Source organism: Dunckerocampus dactyliophorus, chromosome 20, assembly GCF_027744805.1.
Source record: "Dunckerocampus dactyliophorus isolate RoL2022-P2 chromosome 20, RoL_Ddac_1.1, whole genome shotgun sequence".
Taxonomy (NCBI): Eukaryota; Metazoa; Chordata; class Actinopteri; order Syngnathiformes; family Syngnathidae; genus Dunckerocampus; species Dunckerocampus dactyliophorus.
In genome coordinates, this window is record NC_072838.1 from 1,344,986 (window position 1) to 1,367,500 (window position 22,515).

Genomic DNA, 22,515 nt, shown 5'->3' on the forward strand with positions numbered 1-22,515 from the left:
ACAAGCCCTCGTTGTTTGCGGAGAAACCACAGTCAAACGTTGTGGGAGAGGGTATGCACTCCCTCCTGGCCTTCTACCGCTGTCGTTCACGCTTTGTTTCACTTTTTAAAAAAATAAAAAAAGTATTGCTCTTTGCTCAGGCAAGAACCCTCCTTATTTTGAAGTAGCGCTCCTCCATGATGGCTAAGCAGCTGAGGTCAAAAGTCGTATGAGAGGGTCTGCACTCCCTGGTCTGTTTTACACACTTACCGTCTTTGCACTTCTTTTAATAAACTATCACTCTTTGGAAAGGCAAGAACCCTGCTGATTTTGAACTACGGTACTTCTCTATACAGCAGGTCATAGGTCACATGAGAGGGTATGCACTCCCTCATACCTTCTTAAAGCATCCAGCTGATTAATAAGAATAATATCAATGTGTGCCTCATGATAGCTCTACGTGTGTGCGCACGTTACCCTGACTGTGTCGCTCCCCGTGGGCTCGTAGTAGACGTCCCCCGGGCTGAGCGGTGCCATCTCTGTGGCGGCGGGCAGTTCTGGCGGCTTGTTGAGCTGTGAGGAAGATGAGGGCAGCTGCTAATTGCTAATTGTTGCAGCGCTAATCACCAATCAATAACCATTATTAGCTCCCAATGGACTCCCCGTGTGTGCGTGTGTACCACAACAGTCACTCACTGATTGACTGATTGACAGCCGGTGTCCACTCACCAGCTCCGTGGAGCCGCTGCTCTTCACCGGGGGCGGGGGCTTGTGTTTGGGGGGGGCGCTGATTGGCCGAGAAGGAAGGACAATGGTCAAACTTTGAAGCTGCGAACAAGCTGCGATTGTTAAGTGCAAGGATGTAATTAGTTTGCGGTGGAATGCGTCCTATTACTTTTGAGGACACGTAAGAGGGTATGCGCTCCCTCTCCGTCCCTCTGCGTCTTCGTATTTACGCACCACTGTCACCCAACTGAAGCAAGAACCCTGCTCATTTTGAACAGCATCCGCCCCGCGGGGGCCAGCAGCTAAGGTTAAAGGTCACATGGGAGAGTATGCGCTCCCTATCAGTCCTCCACCACTTCTCACTGAGTCACCATTGCCCTCATGCGTTTGTGTCCAAAGACTCACTCAGCATCCTCCTGGCGTTTGCGAATGAAGAAGACGAGCCCCACGATGGCACCGATGACGGCGAGGGCTCCCAGGATGCCGCCGATGATGGCGCCTGTGGACGGGCCGGAGGAGATGAGACGCTCTTTCTCTAGGGGGCGACAAACAAGAGGAAGATGGAATCTTCAGGACACGAGGAGAGCCATCCAGTATGACCAATGACAGCACTTTGCTCGTAGAACACGGAGAGTACCGTCCAGGACTTTTCACACTCCAAGCAAGCATCAGAGGGGGGGGGTATGCACTCCCTCTCTGTCTCCTAACTCCTCATCGACACATCTCAGCGTCATCACACTAGTTTAGGACAAGAAACCTTTTGATTTGATTTGAACAGCAGAGCCTCCATGGTGGCTCAGCAGCTGAGGTCAAAAGGTCTACGAGAGGGTATGCGCTCCCTCCCTCCCTCTTTCTTTTTTTTTACAAACTATTGCACTTTGTTAAGGCAAGACAAGGAGCTTAATTGTTAGAAAACTATGAAAGAAACATGAAAAGAAGCTTTGATTTGGTTGACATTTCTTTCTTGAAGGGAAAGTATGCACTCCCTCTCTGTCTTCTAACATTTTCACACCCCATCGTCATCACGCCATTTTAAGACAGGAACCCTTTTCAACGTCCACGGTGGCTCAAAAGGCGTCCCTCTCTGTCCTCCACCACTTGAAGTCAGGAAGCCTTGTGATGTGAACACCAGAGCCTCCACAGCGGCTCAGAAGGCGCAGCAGAGACAGACGACTGCTTAGGTTGCGTACTCACATGAACTTCAGTGTACTAAAGAGTAAAGAGTGCGAAGCGGAAGCATTTGTTGAGTGTTGCTGTGTTAAAGGAAGCGTATGTAAATTGTTAGACGAAGACAAAGAAAGACAAAAGAGGCTGACAGAAGCTTTAGTCAACTGGGAGCGATGGAGACCATTGAACACGTTTATCTTCTATCATTCACTCTCATTATTCTCCACCTCACTACTTATTCTCTTTTCATGAATATTTACTCCAAAACTTTCCAGCTGATCTCTTAGCAACAAGAAGGCCTTCATCACACTCTCTTCTTTGGTTTTTAGTCGACTCCAAGGTCATGCCTCCTCCTTTATCCTTTATCTCACTTTAAAACAATGAAGCAAACATGGACGCCTCCGTCTGCGCTGCAAGGTGACGCATTCCACATCACGCTCAGCACCAAACCACGCTCACACACAACAAACGAAACACTCTCCACCTTTCCTGAGCATCATCACCAGCAGGGGGCACTCTGCGGCAAGCACACGTGACAGACAGATGGATAGATGGATGGATGGACGGATGGATGGATGGATGGATGGATGGATGGATGGACGGACGGATGGACGGACGGACGGATGGATGGATGGACGGATGGACGGACGGACGGATGGATGGATGGATGGACGGACGGATGGATGGATGGATGGATGGATGGACGGACGGATGGACGGACGGATGGACAGATGGACGGATGGATGGATGGATGGATGGATGGATGGATGGATGGACGGATGGACGGATGGATGGATGGACGGATGGACGGACGGACGGATGGATGGATGGCCAGATACTTGGTAGATGGATGGAGGGATAGACTGATGTGCAGATGCAGCATGTAGATAGACAAGGAGATGGATGCTAATGGTAAACGGTCTTTCACTTGTATAGCACTTTTCCACCTCCAAGTCACTGAAAGTGCTGTTACTTATTGTTGCTTTAAGCCTCAGTACAAGTGCAGTAGTAAAATAGAAAACATAAAAAGACACAATTAGGTTTTTTAAGTGTAGCATTGACAAGATGTTACTTATCATTGCTTTAAATGTAAATGCAAAACACCACCGTTGTCGTTTGCGCATATGATGTTTATGTTGTTTACACGAGGGGGGGGTCGCCTTGTCACAAGAACAAAGCAGCATGGAGAGGATGAGGAAGAGGAGGAGGAAGAGGAGGCCGCATCTTTTTCCACTTTGTCCTCTTCCTGCCTTCTCTCCTTCTAACCTTCCTCATGCTTTTATCCCCCTCCCTCGCTGGGCTTCATCCCCCCTCATCCTTCAGATTACTTTATGCTGTCCTTCTGCACACACACACACACACACACGCATGCATGCACACGCACACACACACACACACACACACACACACACGCATGCATGCACACGCACACACACACACACACACACACACACACGCATGCATGCACACGCACACACACACACACACACACACACACACACACACACACACGCATGCATGCACACGCACACACACACACACACACACACACACACACACGCATGCATGCACACGCACACACACACACACGCACATTGTTTCCTGTGTGGTGCCCCCCAGCGCTGTCTCACATCTCTTGTATGGAAAAATGGCCTTCCCTAGACCCCCCCCACCCCCCCACCCTTAACACACACACAGGCTTCCAACAGTGACTCACACGACGCCACATTAGCATTAGCATTCCCAATTTAAAGACAAATTGACTCACACGCGCTGACGAGCACAAGCAGAGAAAACATACACCCACAAACACAGTTAACAGGCCCCCCCCAGAAGGACGAGTGCACACAAATGACTGCAATCAGACACCAATTATGACAAACAAAGCAGGATGATTTTGGAGACTAAAAGCTTCTTTAGTCCTTTCAGTGGGACACTTCACTTGGGGGGAGAAGGGGTGGGGCTAAAAAGGTCAAGTAAAGAGAGAGAGAGCGATATGGTTCCCCGAGCACCTTTCCTGGGCAAGAACCCAAATGATTGTGACCCTTATTGCTTCAAACGTGTGGAAGGAATCTGGGGGTGGGGGGGCGGAACTGTAGAGTAAGAACCCTATTCATTTTCATCGCAAAGACCAATAAGAACCGAGACCTGATCCAACAACAACACTATTGATTCTTTTGCACAATCTGGCCCAATCCCACAAGAACCCTATCATTTTGTGTACAATCCAATAAGAAGGGAAAGGCTTCTTGAGACGTCATCTGTACTTCTGTGAAGAAGGTGTCGGACGTTTCGCTCCTCATCCGAAGAGCTTCGTCAGCGAACTAATAAGTGCTGGTAGCCTAGGCCTTAAATACAGTAAGAGTGGGCGGAATTGGTGTGCCAACACCCTCCTCCTATTGGTTCCTTACACTAAGCCTGGGCGGAGTAGTGGTATAATCCTATCCTGTTATTAGCACCTCCGATAAAAGGGAAGTGTCGCTCCCTGAGTTGGGTATGAACGACTCTGATACTGGCTACAGATGACGTCTCAAGAAGCCTTTCCCTCGATGGACAACTCCTGTACGACTGAGAGCCTACACAGACGCATCCAATAAGAAGCTTCCTAAAGTCTAACAAGACCTGATCCGACGACAGCGCTCACATGCTTGAGGTGGCTGAGATGGCAAGAACCCTGTTTGTTTCCAAACGTCGCCTGATCCCAGTCGTGTGGTGTGTGTCCCTCACGTCTTCAAGGAGACCAAAAACATGAGAAGACAAAGCCTTTGTGTCCAGCGGGACGCGGCGGCGTCATGCGAGAACTCATGTGGGTTTTTGTCTTCTGTGAGATCCACTCGGCATCCTTCCTGGGAGGAGGACACGATCTTACCTGTCGTGCCCCCCATCCCCAGCGCCCCCTCCCAACACCCACTGTGTCCTTTGCCCTCACCCTGAGATGAATTATTCATGCGCTGAAGACTTTTTGTCCTCAAAAGGGAGGAACGTGACAATAGATGGAGATTTATCTGTTCAAACACACACACACACATACACACACGCACACACACACACACACACGCACACATACGCACACATACACACACACACATACACACACGCACACACACACACACACACACGCACACATACGCACACGCACAGCAGATTTTGACCTCTCATTGGCTGTTTTGCGTCCATATGTCTCCACCCACTTAACAGATTACGCACTCACTTCCTCAAAGTAGTGGGGTGGGGGGTGGGGGGGCATGTGCAGAGAAATGGCATGGCTCCCCCTGAATGATCCGCAGCAAACGGCTTTATCTCACAAAGCCCCCCACCCCCACTAGCCATTCACCATCAAAGTGGGTCAACGCCTGGGAGGTGGAGAACGAGCGAGGGCGAAGGAGAAGAAGCAAAGAAGGGCGCAAAGGAGGCATGGATGAAAAAAAGTGGTGGGTAAGTGAGCATGGTGGGAGGTAAGGGAGCGAGTAGGGAGCAAAGAACAAGAAAGGTCGCGAGGGAGCGAAAGACTGAGCAAAGAAGGTAAGGAGGCAGGAAGCTGTTGAGAGAGCAAAGAAGGGAGCAAAAGAGGTTCAAGCAAAGAAGGGAAGAAGGGAAGGAACATTGCAGGGAGGACACTAGGTGTGAGAGGTCGGGAGGGAGGATGCAGAAGGTAGTGGGTGAGGGATGAGAGAGGGATGCAAGGAAGCTGGAGAATCAGAGGAAGCAAGGTGGGTATGAGGCAAATTAGGGAGCAAGGGAGTGGGACATTAGGAAACCAAAAGTTGGGGAGTGTACATCACTGGAGGGGAGGAGCCAAGTAGGCCACGCCCCCTGATGAGAGCCTGAAAAGAGTCACCTCAAGGCTGTCCAATCAGCACAGGAAGCAGATGTGACAGGGGGGCCACTGTGGCTCAAGGGCTGCGTTCCATTTCAGTCATGAGCGTTGGCTGCTCTCTTTTAAACCTTTTTATTCTATCAGCCTATTTTATTCTGCTCAGGTCAGAGATCAGGGGAGCACTTGAACTATTCAACCTGCACGCACGCACGCACGCACGCACGCACGCACGCACGCAGGCACGCACGCACGCACGCACGCAGGCACGCACGCACGCACGCACGCACGCACGCACGCACGCAGGCACGCACGCAGGCACGCACGCAGGCACGCACGCACGCACGCACACACGCACGCACGCACACATGCACGGGCCGCCACTTTAAACACACTTCACGCAATATCTTCAAGTCCCTCAGGCTCGAGTCTGGGTCATGCTCTCTTGACAGCCAATCATCACGCCCCTCTCTGTGTGTGCGTATGTGTGTGTGTGTGTGTGTCAATGCTGCACGACCGGCCAATCGTCCGTCATCCAGACGGGCAACTGGAAGTTCATCGCCATGACAACCGTGGCTGTCAGCTAAGCATCCATAAGCAATGAGCTGCAGGTGATGCCGGGAGCAAAGGTCAAGAGATGCACACAGGAACAGGACGGACAAAAAAATGACAAAAAAATTATATATATGAGGGAAAAGTGTCCAAAAGCAATTTTACAAAAACACACACACACACACTAACCTCACCCAGCTAGATGGTGTTCTTTGTTTCGAGTCTCTGGGGATTGACTATGACCCTGACGGGATGTGGCTATCGTATCACTGAATGTGTGCGTGTTGACGTGCGTGTGTGACGTAGCATACGCGTAAAATACAAGAATGAAAGGAAACAGGCAGAAGAAAATGAAAACCAACATCTACTTCCATCCCCGTGGTTGTCTTGCGTTGCAAAAGAGGGAGAGAAAGGCTCATTGGGAGGAACAATGATAACACTACGCTGCTTACAATGTTATCACTGTCCATTTCATAGGAGCAGATCCTTCCACATGTTCAAGGATACCATCTTTATCCTTCATGATGGCGGAAGAGTCTGAGCGTCTTGGACGGGGGAAGCGGCCAATGTTGACTGGCCTTTTCTCTGCTTTCTGTGCATTTTAGAATGTCTAATGTCACTTCAGTTTTCACTTTCACTTTCCTTTTCTTCGACACACATGAAAAACTAATGAAGGGGAAAAGTCGACTAAAAAGAACAAAAATGGCGTCGTCCTTCCAGAGTGTAACGACACACAACTACATATTGTTCCGCCACGCGGGAACGTGACGAGTTCACTTTGACTTTTTATGGGGGTGCGTCGTAACCACAAAATGTTGTAAAGTGAAATGGCACATTGTAAAACAAAATATCATAAAACAAAATGACATAAAACAAGAACCACCTGTACATGAAAAGACTTATTTTGGGTTCCATTTTGTATGAGGTTCAATTTTTCTTTTTATGAGAGTGCATCACAACAACAAAATGCCATAAAGTGAAACACCATAAAACAAAATGTGTAACAGGAAAAGCGAAAGCCGGCTGTGCCAAGTGTCTTTTTTCCCCATTTTGCATGAGGCTCCCATTTTCCTTTTATGACAGTGTATCATAAGCACAAAACATCGTCAAGCCTGTTATAAAACAAAACATCATCAAATGCTGTAGAATGAAACGTTGTAAAACAAAAGGTCAGCAAAATGTCAAAAAAGGAGGACTGCCAGTACATAAAAAAATGAATTTTCCCAGTGAAATATTGGTTTTGTTACATTTCACACGAGGTTTACGTTTTTTTTTTATATGTGCATTGTAATCACAAAACGTCGTAAAATGAAATACCATAAAACACAACGGTGTAAAACGAAATGTCATAAAACAAAATGTCATAAAACGAGGACTGCCAGCACATGAAAAAATACATGAATTTCTTTTCACTTTTTCTTTTTTATGACAATGCGTCGTAATCCCAAAATGCCGTAAAGTGAAACGCCATAAATCAAAACAGTGTAAAACAAAATGCCATCAAACAAAACGTCATAAAACAAGGGCTGCCCATGCATGAAAAAAACAACATTTTCCAAGTCAAATGTCTTATTTGTTCGATTTTGCATGAGGGTCACGTTTTCTGATCAGAGTGCGTCGTAATCACGAAATGTCGTAAAATGAAACACCATCAACCAAAATGGTGTAAAATGAAACGCCATAAAACAAAACGATACAAAAAAGGAGTGCCTGTTGTAAAGCGAAACGTCACAAAACAAAACGTTGTAAAATGAAATGCCATAAAAGGAAACGTGGTGAAAGGAGGACCGCCTGTACATGAAAAACAAGATTTTCCCAGTCAAATGTCTCTTTAGCGTAAGCAAAAGAGGGTGGCTAACACTTGTGCGCACCAAGATGTAGCGTGTTGATGTCATTATCGGCCCCACACCCACTCATTACACACGTGCACGTCAGCAGACACACTACAATACAATAAGCATTCAACTTCATACAGCCTGGATGTGCAAAATATGCATAAAAACCATCATCTGCTCGAAATGCTGCTTGCACTCAGCATCGTGCACACACGACACACGGTACTATTGACTGCTCGAGCAACACTTCTCTTCTTGTCTCGTGTGCTGGCGGGGGGAGCGTATGCTTGCTGCCATCCACTGCCATGCCAAATATCACTCACTCATTCACGTGCACACACACACACACACACACACACACACACACACACACACACAATGCTCAGAGCCCCTGCAGCCTCCCCGTCCTTGGAAGCATATCGGTCATCCGTCCCCTACACACACACACACACACACACACACACACACACAAACACACAAAGCAGCATGGGCCAACCAACAATCCTAAAATAGTACAAATCATAATATCATGCACTCACACACAGCTGCAGAGCGAGGCCAGGAACAACGCATACACACACACACACACACACACACACACACACACACACACACACTGCAGTGAGTACTAAGCCACAGGGAAGGAGAAGAGCCCATCAGAGCTCCTCTGGAGGGAAACTGATAGAGCAAACAGACAGCAGCCATAAGCAGTGTCATTGAACACAAAGCCATTCATTTGCTTTTTCTTTATCCTCCTCATAAGCGTCTCTTTGCAGCCCACAAACAAAGATGGGCAGCAAAATGTCATGGAATAAAATGCTGTAAAACAAAATGACATAAAATGAAACGTCATATAAATGAGGACCGCCCGTGCATGAAACGTCGTGGAGGCGGTGTGGTGATGCACAGGTGCTGACTTGTTGCCAAGTTCTGCAGGTTTGCAGCATCAACCTGATTGGCTGAAGATGTCCACGTCATTCTTCAACCTCGCAGCTAACAAACGACACACTAGGGGTATTTCGGTATTTTGGTCCCCAAATGTGAGGTGGGTCGATGGCCATGTTGGGTCTGATTTGTCTCTTGTGGCTTACAGCACTAAAGTGTGGAACCCCCCCCCCCAATCCTTTCCTCATTTTCTCCACAGTCATCCATCACCTCCATGTCTTAACTTCTCCACCTGACCCCATTTACTCATCATGCGTCCCCTTCCCTCTCCTGCACCGTACACAGAGCATAAGCACCTCCACCAAATTGAGATGGAAGAATTTATTTTGTCTTTGTGTCATTTTGACACCAATGGACGCCCTAACCCTAACCCCACAGAATGGAAATGGTTGAGTCCCATCTGTCTGATATCCAATAAACTAGGAAGTAGCCTACTAGCTAACAAGCAGACACACAAAACAACACAAATACTCCGCTCCAATATATTTTTTTACTGTTCATTTTCATTTTTGGCTGCTTGAGTCACGATGAAAGCTTTCCCTCTTCCCAAAATCCAAGATGGTACAGTCCAGTCCCCCTAGGGAGCCAAGAAGATTGAGGCCTGCTCACTAACAAACAAATACAATAAACAAACATAAACACACATGGCTGCCCCTCAATGTTTTCACTTTTGTTCATCAAACTTCCTTTTAAATCATGATGGAAGTGCTCCCCCCTTCCCCATATCCAAAATGGAACAGTCCCGTCCATCGTTGGAGCCAGTAAGGGGCTCTCGAGCTGACCAACAGACAAAATAAACAAACACAAACATGGCCGCCCCTCAATGTTTCCACATTTGTTCATCAAACTTCCTTTTGAATCATGACAGAAGTGCTCCCGCCTTATCCAAATCCAAAGTGGAACAATCCTGTCCGTCTGGGGGCCCAAGAAGAGGCCTGTTAGCAAACAAACAGACACAACAAACAAACACAAACATGGCCGCCTCTCAATGTTTTCACTTTTGTTGATCAAACTTCCTTTTGAATCATGATAGAAGTGCTCCCCCCTAATCCAAATCCAAAGTGGAACAGTCCTGTCCCTTGACAGAGCCAAGAAGTGACCTGTTAGCTAACAAACTAATAAAGTAAACAAACACAAACATGGCGACCACTCAAGTTTTCAACTTTTGCTCATCAAACTTCCTTCTGAGGCATGACGGAAGCGTTCCCCCCCTTCTAAAAATCACAATTGGTACGGTCCCCATCCCTCCATGAACCAGGAACAACCTGACAGAAAAACAGATTCAGTGTCTCAGGTGGCACACTTGCATACTTACACTTTTGAGTGCACAAGTGCGTTCACACTGGAAGGTACCAGCTTCAGGACTTTTGGACACCGCCTCCCTAATTTATTTTGTGTTTTGCCCCCACCCCACACCCCAGAATCCCAAATGGTGCAGTCCAGTGCCTCCATGAAGGAAGGCCCCGGGACCGGACGGCATCAGCCCTAGAATCCTCAAGGACTGTGCTGACCAGCTCTGTGGAGTTCTCAGGCACTTGTTCAACCTCAGCCTGAGCCTGGAGAAAGTCCCGGCCCTGTGGAAGACCTCCTGTGTGGTCCCGATCCCAAAGACACCGCGTCCCAAGGAGCCTAACCACTTCAGGCCTGTTGCCTTGACCTCTCACCTGATGAAGACCATGGAGAGGATTATCCTGCAGCACCTGCGACCCCTAGTGGGCACTCAGCTGGACCCCCTGCAGTTTGCTTACCGGCCTGGGATCGGAGTGGACGACGCAGTGATCTACCTGCTGCACAGATCACTGCTACACCTGGAGGACAGCGGGAGCGCTGTGAGGGTCATGTTTTTTGACTTCTCCAGTGCCTTTAACGCCATCCAGCCGGCACTACTCAGAGTGAAGATGGAGAGTGTGGGAGTAGACCAACACCTGACTGCATGGATTATAGACTACCTCACCAACAGACCACAGTATGTGAGGCTCCATCACTGTGTGTCTGACATGGTACTCTGCAGCACAGGTGCCCCTCAGGGTACGATGCTCTCCCCTTTCCTCTTCACCCTCTACACCTCGGACTTCACACACAACTCCCCACAGTGTCACATCCAGAAGTTCTCCGACGACACAGCCATTGTTGGTTGTGTTTCAGAGGGGAATGATCTGGAATACAGGACGGTCATCAGGGACTTTGTCAGCTGGAGTGAGCTTAACCAGCTGCAGCTCAACACCAGCAAGACAAAGGAGATGATCATTAACTTCCAGAGGAAAACATCTCACTTCACACCGGTGAACATCCAGGGAGCGGACATAGAGTTGGTAGACAGCTACAAATTCCTGGGTGTTCACCTTAACAACAAGCTGGACTGGTCCGTCAACACCCACGCCCTCTACAAGAAGGGCCAGAGTCGCCTCCACCTGCTGAGGAGACTGAGGTCCTTTGGTGTGTGCAGGACTCTTTTACGGACCTTCTATGACTCTGTGGTGGCCTCAGCCATCTTCTATGCTGTGGGCTGCTGGAGAGGGGGCAGCACGGACAGGGACAGGAGCAGGATCAATAGGCTGATCAGGAGAGCGAGCTCTGTCCTGGACGGTCCTCTGGACTCCGTGGAGGAAGTGGGGGAGAGAAGGATGTTGGCTAAGCTGACATCCATCATGGACAACACCTCTCACCCGCTACATGACACTGTGGGTTCCCTTAGCAGCTCCTTCAGCAGCAGACTGTTACACCCACGGTGTAAGAAGGAGAGGTTCCGCAGGTCCTTCATACCGACCGCTGTCAGGCTCTACAACACCTGAACCACCTGAACCATGTTGTAGTCACGATGCTTTACTTTACTTTACTTTACTGTTCTCTTTACTTGTCTTGCTTGCTTGCTGCTGTAACAAGTGAATTTCCCCGCTGTGGGATCAATAAAGTACATACATACATACATGAAGCAGGAAGGGTCCTATCCAGATGGACAAACGGTTAAGTACTCTAAGAGTTCATAGCGGAGGAGGCGTGGCCTTTTTCTCTTGACATGAATTATGAGCGCCACCGTTTGTTATTGTTTGTGCAAAAAGTGTGACTTATGAGCGCCATTAAGCAACAATAAGCACACTCATCTTCTTTAAAGCTTCAGGTGGAAGCGTCTCCTCATTTAGGAAAAGTACAGTAGCGCCTTGGGGAGCGCCGCTGAGAGCTCGGCGTTATCTTCAAACAGAGTGTGCGGCGGCGGCGGCGAGGAGGAGGCGGCGGCGGCGAGTCGATAGCTGCGAGAAGAAAGTTGCAGAGGAGGCGTGCGAGGAGAGATTAGAAAGTAGGATCAAGAGACGAGACGGAGGAGGAGAAGAAGAAAAAGGCGGCGCTTGAAAAGGGAAAAGCAAAGAGAGAAATAAAAAGAGGCTAGAAAGGAGATGGATTCCTCCCACGGAGCTCTTAAGCTGAGAGTTGTGTGCCGAGATGAGCGATAGTGTTTGCGAGGTTAACAGCCCAAAGCCCGGCGGGCTGGAGGGTGGTGGGATGGGGTGCACACAAGACAAACACGGGCGCCTGAAAGAGATGGCATGAAGACACCACCGGGGGGGGAAGCCTACACTCACCAGGGTAGCACTAATGTGCTGACAAACACACACACAACACACACAATACACACGGCTACACAATAAACATCATCATAATCTTCATCAACAAATTGCAAGGCACTAAACGGGACTGTTTTGTTGTCCTGCCACAAAACAATTGTGATTGAACACAACACAGACACACAGCAACGGGCTCATGTTCACTTTCACTTTCTTATGGTGGAGTCATGAACTCTGACCTCAACTGAGGCAAGTGAGGCCTGCGGTTCTTTGGATGTTGTTGTGGGGTCTTTTGTGACCTCTTGGATGAGTCATGCGACAGTTCACCACTGTCCCAAAGCTTTAAAATGGCTTTTCCTTTTCCACAGTGATAGATCTCAACTCATCTCAGTTGTGTTTTACCGGGGGGGGGGGGCTTGTAGGGTAGGTTGTCATATAAAAAGTGCATAAAGTGTTGAGTTGTGTTGTCATCGACTAGTATTTATGTTTGTTTTATGATCGGAAACATATAAGTGTGACAAACGTGCAACAAAATACGAACTCGGGAAGGGGGCAAACACTGTGTAACAAGAGAACATAAGACTAATAAGACATAAATAAGATCAATGCTGGTGTGTGTTGCTGTAAATGTGTTCTGGTGCAAGGGGAGCTGAGTGGGGGGGGCAGAAACTGATGTGGGAGGTCCAGAGTTGAGTTCTATTTTGGCGTGGATTACGGTCACAACGGTGTAAGGGATGATTGTGTCTGTTGTGAGATCATTGAAAGCTGCAATAAAAGCCTGTTGTTCCAGCCGTCAAGTCTGGTGCCTGTGTGTCTCACCTAGCGACCGGTGTTCAATACTACTTATCACAAGATGTCTTTGAATGCCTCATATGGGTATTCTACATCATTTAGACATTTTTATGCTTGAAAATGCCAAAAATACCTAAAGTTTGCTTAAATAAGCATATTTTTTTTACTATCAATGGGCCGCAGTCAACCCCGAGGCAGCGCTGATTTATTAATGAATAGATTAGAAAGTGAAAATCAGTAAATCATTCAATGATCTTCAAACATTAAAATCTATTTAAAATAAATCCAACATATATAACAAATACAGTATAAGAATCATTATAGATGATATAAATGATGAAAATAACATAATGTAATAATAAAATATGTAAAAATAAGAATAAAATAATAAAACGTTGCTATAGAGAATCACAGCCTAAAAAGGTAAAAATGGTGTGTATCAGTATTGGTACAGGCCAGTTGTAGGCAAACTGTGGCTCGCGGGCCACATTAGGCCCGCCAAGTGTCTTAATCCGGCCCACCGGGCATTTCCAAATTCCTTTTTTTAACATCGAAACTGTAGCCGGCAACATGACTCGCAGCGCCAAAACAGTCAGATGCAATCTGTAGCTTGTACAAAAAAAGCACAAGAAAGTACCCTACCTACTGCACCATACCCATGCCAAAAAAACACCCTCACATTCCCACCGCAAGGCATGCTGGGTAGCAAGTGGTACTCTTTCCTCCAACCTTTTGCCGTGTTTGTTGAATTTTTGCTTGATTGCAAAATATGTTGAAGTAAACAGGGAGGAGTTACATGGAACATACTCTTGACAGCCAATGTTTTATTGTTCAAAGTTCATATTGTTGTTGCAGCTGGACTACCCAGCAAGCCTTGCGGGCATTTGGAAATAGCCGTTTGAAGTTACGTGTTATGTTTAGCACTTACTTGTTGTTTATCAAGTAGTTGATGTATGTGATGTGTCAGCTTGCTGTGGATGTGCTGTGGTTTTGTTTTGTGCACCGTGAGCAAGTGTGCCATTCTGTTTGACGCCACCTTTATATAGACGGCCTCGTCGTCAGTCAATAACGTTTGCAATGCAGTTTGCAATGCTAGCCCTCTAGATATTTGATTTCGTGCGGACCCCCACTACACCACACCGTAGACACACTGCAATTAAAAATATATCATTCTGACTCGACACGACCCGGACACACGGCAACACACCAACAATAGACCCTTCCAGGTCATTTTCACTGGCACTTTGTCGGCATTTTGAACAGTGCTCTCTTTTAGTGTAACACACAGCACATCAGCAACGATCACAGCACATGGTCTACAGCAGGGTCACCAACGTGGTGCCCCCACGACCACACGAGGTGCCCGCAAGCCTGCTTTTCATTCAGGTGTTCAGTTCATAATGAAAGAAGAGTAGAAAGAAATGCATTGTGAAATACAACATGTGAGTTGTGGACACCAGCATTTTGTTCATGTTCTGGTAAAACAAGCATATTCACTTTGTTTGGGTTTAAAATAAGCTCTGAAAATAAATGTTACAAAAATGAGTAGCTCTTGGCCATTTTCATTTTGGAAAAGTAGCTCTCACAAGGACAAACCTTGGTGACCCCTGACCTACAGAATGTTACAGGACCCCTGTGCCGGGTTCAAGAGGACCCCATGGCTGTCCAAGATGCCTTCATGAATTTTATAACCTGATATTTAACCACTGATATATTCCTGTAGTCTCTGCACATCAACATATACACCATAATTGCACAAAATACAATGTATATGGGTGGGGGCGTGAATGTTATCAACTAACTAACATGCCCAACATTGCCCATCAACACCTTTAGGGGTCCCTCAACTTTCGGATGCCAAGAAGCTGGCATCTGAACAAACAGGATCTCCCACCCGACCACTCTGTATTTTTTTTGTGTGTGTATACCTTTAAGAACTATATCAGTCATGATACATGGAGGATATTGGTAATGAGGACTACGGAGGCTGAAAAAGGAACTTAATGGGTTTTTTTTGGCTCTACAAATGACAAGATTTGCTTGTATATCTTCTTTTTGCACTTACACTACCAGTCAAAAGTTTAGACACACCTTCTCATTCAACAGCATGGGTAAGTGTCTTCAAACTTTTGACCGGTAGTGCAGGCGATGCTGAAATGTGAGTGAAAACATTATTCGATATCGGCGTACGTTGCCGGCATAACCGAAACGACCAGATCTCATTAGATGATCCATTCACTCGCACATTCTAAGCCACCGGGTGCTTTTTGTGTCACATGACCAGCTCGGCGGCGTCGGCGAAAGTGTCAGGAAAAAATAAAGTGGGCGATCCAATTAGATAAAGAAGCTCGTCCATTTGGTGGCCAGCGACGTCCGTGTAATCATCACGTCACGACACGTTACGCTGCCTTTCCTCCGCGTGGGATATGATGCTGTTTGATCACTGGCAGGGGAAAGGAGGGAGAAATAAAAATAAAATGAAAAAACTGGGAAAACATGTAGGAAACAACACAAAGCCTTAAAAGGCCCAAGCTGTGTTATTCTCATTATTAGCATAACATCCTTTCCTTGCTATTTCCAGATGTATTCCTAATTGTCACGCCACAGTGCTTCCGGACCGGATGTATTCTGGAGCCGCACTGTTTGCTAACATTCATAAATATTTAAAAATGCATACCCAAAATGAAATGTAAGTAGAGTGTTTTTCGGAGAAGTGGAAATATTACGCACTATTTGTTGCGCTTTACACAATGAACGCTTGTCCCAATCGAAGGGGAACTTAATGAACCCACAAAAACAAGCTGTCTGTCAGGTTCTGCAGAGACTTGGTTTAGCGTTTCCCCCAGGACGCAAGGACACGGTGACAGGTCGCTTCAATAAAGTGGTCAGGAAAATACACTTTGTTATCACGCTTGTAAAACGTCCAAGTGATTTCACTCATATTAGTTATAAGTATGCGCTAACATACATATGTATGTATGCTAACATACACATTCATGTCACACTGATTCCAGGCTAGAGGCCTCTTGTCTCCAAAGCAAGTCCTCCACATGCGTATCATCTGATTCAAACAGCATTGGGTGTCTGGGCATGTGAGTCTGCCCTTCACCGCCTCTGTCCCTCACAGGAGAACATCAGCCCTACCCCCTCACATGTGGTTTTCTGTATTAACATGAACATTTTAGCATAAATAGTCAGACATTATCTCCAGAAGCCGATTTGAAAATTAAATGGTACCTCTCGTTATTCTCAAACAACTTGTCTCATCTCTCAACTATTTCGGGGCGCCGACAGGAGACAAAAAGTCTGAGCTCACACAGAGTGGCACCACACACAAAAAGTATCAAAATATAGCAAAGGGGGCCAGGAGGTACAGCTCATAGAAACATAAAACTCACCATGGGAGGTGGAAAACAGCTAACAAAGATGCATCAGAATGCATCAAACACGCAGGAACCTCTGGCCATCAACCCGTTAAACGCAGAAAAATACAATTTGATAGGTCGTGATATTCATGTGACCACGTGGGACAGATCTACTTAATTAGCGTCGCAGGTTGGAAGGGGGAATGCACACTATGGCGGCCCAGCTGAACTCAAGAGAACCCGAATGCCAAGCAGGTGCGCTCCCCAGCTCCCGCTAACATGAGTAACGGTCGTGGATACGGTGCGCAGCAGGAAATAACAACACAAATAGACACAACCCAACCAAAAGTAAAAGCTGTCACACGGGAAATGACGCCGCTAGCAGAAGCACAACTCCCAGCATGCATGCTTTGCCCAACCACGACTGCCACTGTCGCTGTCGTTGCCTGCGTGCACGTGTGCCTAATAAAGTGTCCAGCACGTGTGCATATGCAAAGCCGATAGCCACGCCTCCTTCAGACAGTTTAGGTGAAAGGATAATGTCACACACACACACACACACACACACACACACACACACACACGCATGTCCATGCTAATTATGCATCTTATTAACATAATTAAAGGCTGTTGTGTCAATTGGAGTTAATGTATGCTGATTTATCCTGCTGTCACCTTGCTGACAAAAGACATCACAGCAAGTTAGGGTTCATTCTGTGCGTGTGTGTGTGCGTGTGTGTGTGCGTGTGTGTGTGCGTGTGTGTGTGCGTGTGTGTGTATGTGGAAAAAAGTCATCAGATGGAATTTTTTTTCTTTTAATGACGGCGATGCAGTCTGTGCACGTCTTTGTGATCAGGTGCTCTCCTCCCCTTTCATTCCTTTGACATTTACTCCCCAGCTCCTTTTTGCATGCAGCTGCTTGACCTGTGTGTGTGTGTGTGTGTGTGTGTGTGTGTGTGTGTGTGTGTGTGTACGCTAGAAAGCGGGTGTGAGTGTTTCCCAACACTCGCCTCAGGCTAAGAGCTGCCAGCTTGGATAGGCTGCAATTAAAACTCCCAACCTGTGCAAAACATACAGAGGGTGTACGTTTAATGGCAACCCAGATGCACACACACACACACACACACACACACACACACACACACACCTGTCCAAGCATTCATACACACGTGCAGAGTGGTACACACAAACACGAACAGAGAAGCTAACAGGCAAAGACGGCGTTGACGAGGCCCAGAGAGCTGCTGCTGTCTTCTGAAGAGGCTGTCAAAGTGTCTTCACCTGTACGCTAACACAACATGACGTGCACACACACACGCACACACGGGCCAGCATGCACGCGCTGCAGGCAAGTCAGAAGCAATAAAAAATACAGTGAAAACCAAGACTACAAGAACATTGTTGGAGGCAAAGTGACAGGTTGTGTTGTTGTTATTGTAAATACACACACAGGTAGGTGTTGTGTGTTTGGACATGTGTGCGTGTGCGCCTTGTTCTCACACTTGAACAAGTCTAAGAAGACTTAGAGTGTTGCAGCAAGAAAATAAGAAAGAAAAAAACAACTATTTGATTTTGTATACGATAGCGTGTTAGCATTCAAGATGCAAGAGTTTTATTGTCATGTGCACAGTAAAACTGGTGGTTCTGCTATGCAATGAAATTCTTATTCTGTTCATTCTCCCAAGAAAAGAAAGAAAACACAAGAAAGAATAAGAACATAAGAAACATAAATACCAATAAATTAAGCAACAACAACAGAAGAGACATTAATACAAATAAATAATACAAATAAATAAATAAATAAATAAATAAAGTGCTATGAGTGTGTTGCGTGCGGCGTGTGTGAGTGCTTCGTTGAGAAGCCTGATGGCCTGTGGGTAAAAGCTGTTTGCCAGCCTTGTGGTCCTGGACTTCAAACTCCTGTAGCGTCTGCCTGACGGTAGGAGTGTGAATAATGAGTGTTGTGGATGTGTGCTGTCCTTGATGAGGTTGTGTGTTCTTCGTAGGACTCTAGTTTTATAAATGTCTTGCAGTGAGGGGAGGGCTGCCCCAACAATGTTCTGTGAGGTCTTGATCACCCGCTGGAGTGCCTTCCTATCACGTGTTGTACAGTTACCGTACCAAACAGTGATGGAGGCGGTAAGGACACTTTCCATAGTGCATCTGTAGAAGCAACTCAGGATTGTGGTGGACATGCCAAATTTCCTCAGTCTTCTCAGGAAGTACAGTCTCCTTTGGGACTTCTTCAGAATTTGTTGGGTGTTGTGAGACCAGGTGAGGTCCTCGCTGATGTGTGTGCCAAGGAACTTGAGAATTCTTGAGCTGGATGTGCGATTGTGGACTCTGACTGACTGGGGCCTGCCTGTTAGAAAGTTAAACACCCAGTTACAGAGGGAGGGTGACAGGCCAAGTGTGAGGAGCTTATTTGTGAGTTTGTGGGGGCTGACTGTATTAAAAGCAGAGCTATAGTCTATAAATAGCATTCTGACATATGTGTCCTGGCCCTGTAGGTGAGAAAGGGCTGTGTGGATGGCAGTGTTGACTGCATCATCCGTGGACCGGTTCTGGCGATATGCAAACTGTAGAGGGTCCACAGTTGCCGCCGGGATGCTCTTTTTGATGTGGGTCATGACTAATCTTTCAAAGCACTTCATAACAATAGGAGTGAGTGCTATAGGGCGATAGTCATTCAAGCAGGTCACGTTGCTCTTCTTGGGTACGGGCACTATGGTGGTGGACTTAAAGCAAAGTGCTAGCTTCTCAACACACACGCACACACTTACCATGTTTGTGGCAAACATATTTGTGTACTACACCGTGGCAGCAATGTTTGTAGTGTATGTTTTGGTAGCTGTGTTTGTGGACTACGTAGCGGCAGCCATGTTTTGTTGACTAAGACACTGGTGGGTGTGGTGGTGATACAAATACATCACATGAGAGCATTTTACAGCATTTACGGTTCCACGGCCTCCTCTCAGTCGTCTGGTGTGATTCATGGAGGCTCGTTTGGGGAATGTTGGAGGACATCTCGTGTTGCGCTGCAAGTGTTTCCAAGAGGCCAACAGAAAGAGCTTTCAAAGTGAAACGACAGCAAGCATCTACTGCACGTCGCTCACTTGATCATGTTTGCTAGACATGCTCCACATGATGCTCTCCTCTTTCAGCTCGTTTATTGCAAACCTCAGCAGCGACAAAGTGAGTCGTTTGCTGTCCTTTTGATCATTGATTTGGCATCCAGTGAGCGTGCGCTAGCTGTCCAACACACGCGCACCTCGAACTAAGCCTGTAACAACAGCTCTCAGTCTATTTTCTGGAAAACTAATGACTTCTTTTTTTTAATCAGCTGCATGAAGTTCACCTCACCCGCTCGGCGGTGTGACGTTGAGAAGGCGACAGATGGTGGGCCTGCAACGTGCGCCGCGTGCGAACTCTTCATCACAACATTTGCATGAATTATTTCCCTCCCTCGCCTGCCTTGGAAAACCTTTTTGTTTTTTTTCCTGTTGCAGTGTAATTCTTGTTGGCACACCCTCCGCCACCACCCTGCCCCCCCACGCGTATGACAGAAACAAATCTATGGCGCATCATAGATCATGGCGGGGAAACAAACAGGAAGTGCAATGTTCTCTCTCAATCGATGCTGCTGCTGCAGCCGAGCCTCGCGGTTTTGCAAGTCAGACTGCAGAGGAAGTGGCAGAAAGATGGAAGCACGGCGAGAAAGCACTGCTAGCTTATTATCGTGTGCGTGCGTGCGAGTGGCTGGGGAGGGAGGACAGGCAGGTGAAGGCCAAAGTGGATGAAGGTGGGGAGGAGGAAGAGGAGGAGGTGCGGAAGATGGTGGCTTCAAAAGACGTTTTTGATGTTGAAAATTCCAGACTTTATTCATTCCATTTTAACGAGGGCTGTGTCGTTAGCGCGTGACCTCGTGGATTACGTGCCTTCCAGTGCTTCAAGTGCACCCTCAACGTCTCCTTTGGATTTCACACACAAAACTACTGCAAGCAGGAAAACACTACTCGCATGCTGACTGCTGATATCTGCACCCTAATGCGTCCTCCATCACTGCAGCCTGGTGGGGCAGCCATGTTTGTGGAGTGTGTTCTGGCGGCCATATTTGGGGACTGCATCGTGGCCGCCATGTTAGTGGCGGGTGTTACAGCAGCCATACTTAAGGAAGTTGCAAGGGGCAGCCATGTTTGGTGTTTTGGTGTTGTGTGTTTGTGTGTGTTGCTGGATAAATCGTTGTGGAGGAACGTTTGCGGTGAGACAATCACCACAGCAGGAGGAGGAGGAGGAGGAGGAAGAGGAGGTGATGAAGTTAGGGTGGAAGGGAGGGAGGGAAGAGTAGGAGGAAGCGGGAAGCTGATGAGCAAAGAAGAGAAGTTGATTTGATGAGCAGCGAAGGCGAGGAGATCAAATGAAGCGTAATTGCTGCTTTAGCGCTAACGAGGCTGGCAGCCCCTCCTGCAAAGTGGATAAACGCCTCCGCCAGGCACAAAACCTTCACGAGGGCCAAAGAAGCAAAGACGCACATCTCCATCTTGAGGTTGCGTCATTTCGGAAATAACCATCATCATCATCAGCATCATCTCCTGAACTTTCCTTTCCAGGCCAAACGTGCTTTTTGGACGTGTTCGATGCCTCCATCCACCACCTGTTTCACGCATGCTCGACTCTCATGCTCCACTTACACACACACACACACACACACACACACACACACACACACACACTAACAACGTCCTTCTGGGAAGACGAGGATCTGATCGGACCCGACGAAGCATCAAGGAACGTCCGTCTGTCACGCTAATAAAAAAAACTACACGGCGGATGTGAAGGCCAAACGTTAGCATCACTTCCAACATTTGTTTACAAACTCAGACAACACAAGTGGAAGAATGAAAAACGCTTCCATCGCCCGCTGAGGACACCTGCGTGCTCGTCTCTCTGCGTGCGTCGCGGCGTGATGAGCTCTCACCGCCACTTTGGCTCCCTTCTCCACGCGTGGCTACGCTAGCAGGAAATATTAGCCATTATCTGACGTGCGGATGACAGGTTAGCATTCACTGCTATGCTAATGTGTTTTATTAGTTATTTTCATTTCCTTCTTTTTCATTTTGTTAATGAATTAAAAATATTGCATAACAAGAGAACTAAAAAAAAAAAGAAGAAAGTCAACATATCAAGAGAAAAAAGTTGAATCTAACAAGAAAAGGTCGTAATTTTATGAGAATAATATTACAAGGAAAAATAACGTTTGAGTCATTTTAGCAACATCAAGTTGAAATATTGCAGAAGAAAAGAATCATAATATGGGAAACGACAAAATAATAAATCCACTGTGTTCCAAATGATCATGCAAAAAGGATTTTAGTATGAAAAACAAATGTGTTTTTCGGTGAAATGGATGGATGGCATTGTGTCTTGGGGCGTTTTGGATTGCTGATATCTCGGACGGCTGTCAGCCAGGTGAGCCCAATTCAAAGAAAACTCCTTGAGACTTGAGAAGGTCGGGGGAACGTTCATGTGACAGCGCGGACGAAGAGGAAGGGTACCATCAACCAGCGCTGTACCTGAGACAACGCGGGGGTTTTCGACACCACTAACTGCTGCCAACTGCACAACAAACCACGGTGGAAGCTTCCCCCCAGCAGGAAGTGCAGCACACCAAAATAAAGCGCAGGACAGGAAGTGCTCGCTCCTGTCGTGCGGAACAAGACACAGAAATGGAAAAAAGGATATGATATGCTGTGATACGTCAAGCATTTCCTCTCCCGTCA

At 47.1% G+C, this 22,515-nt stretch overlaps 1 protein-coding gene across 2 annotated transcripts in view; it reads right to left on the minus strand.

The window, feature by feature from the left end:
• pvrl2l (PVR cell adhesion molecule related 2 like) overlaps positions 1-22,515 on the minus strand; it is a 166,562-nt gene that overhangs the window by 1,592 nt on the left and 142,455 nt on the right. The window contains exons 7-9 of one of the 2 annotated variants that reach the window (XM_054763947.1): positions 1,111-1,240; positions 709-766; positions 457-552 (exon numbers count right to left, since the gene is read on the minus strand). In XM_054763947.1, coding sequence (XP_054619922.1) covers positions 457-552; positions 709-766; positions 1,111-1,240 — 284 coding nt within the window. Of the gene's footprint in view, positions 1-456; positions 553-675; positions 767-1,110; positions 1,241-22,515 lie in introns of both variants that reach the window. The other variant, XM_054763946.1, reaches the window with a different exon arrangement.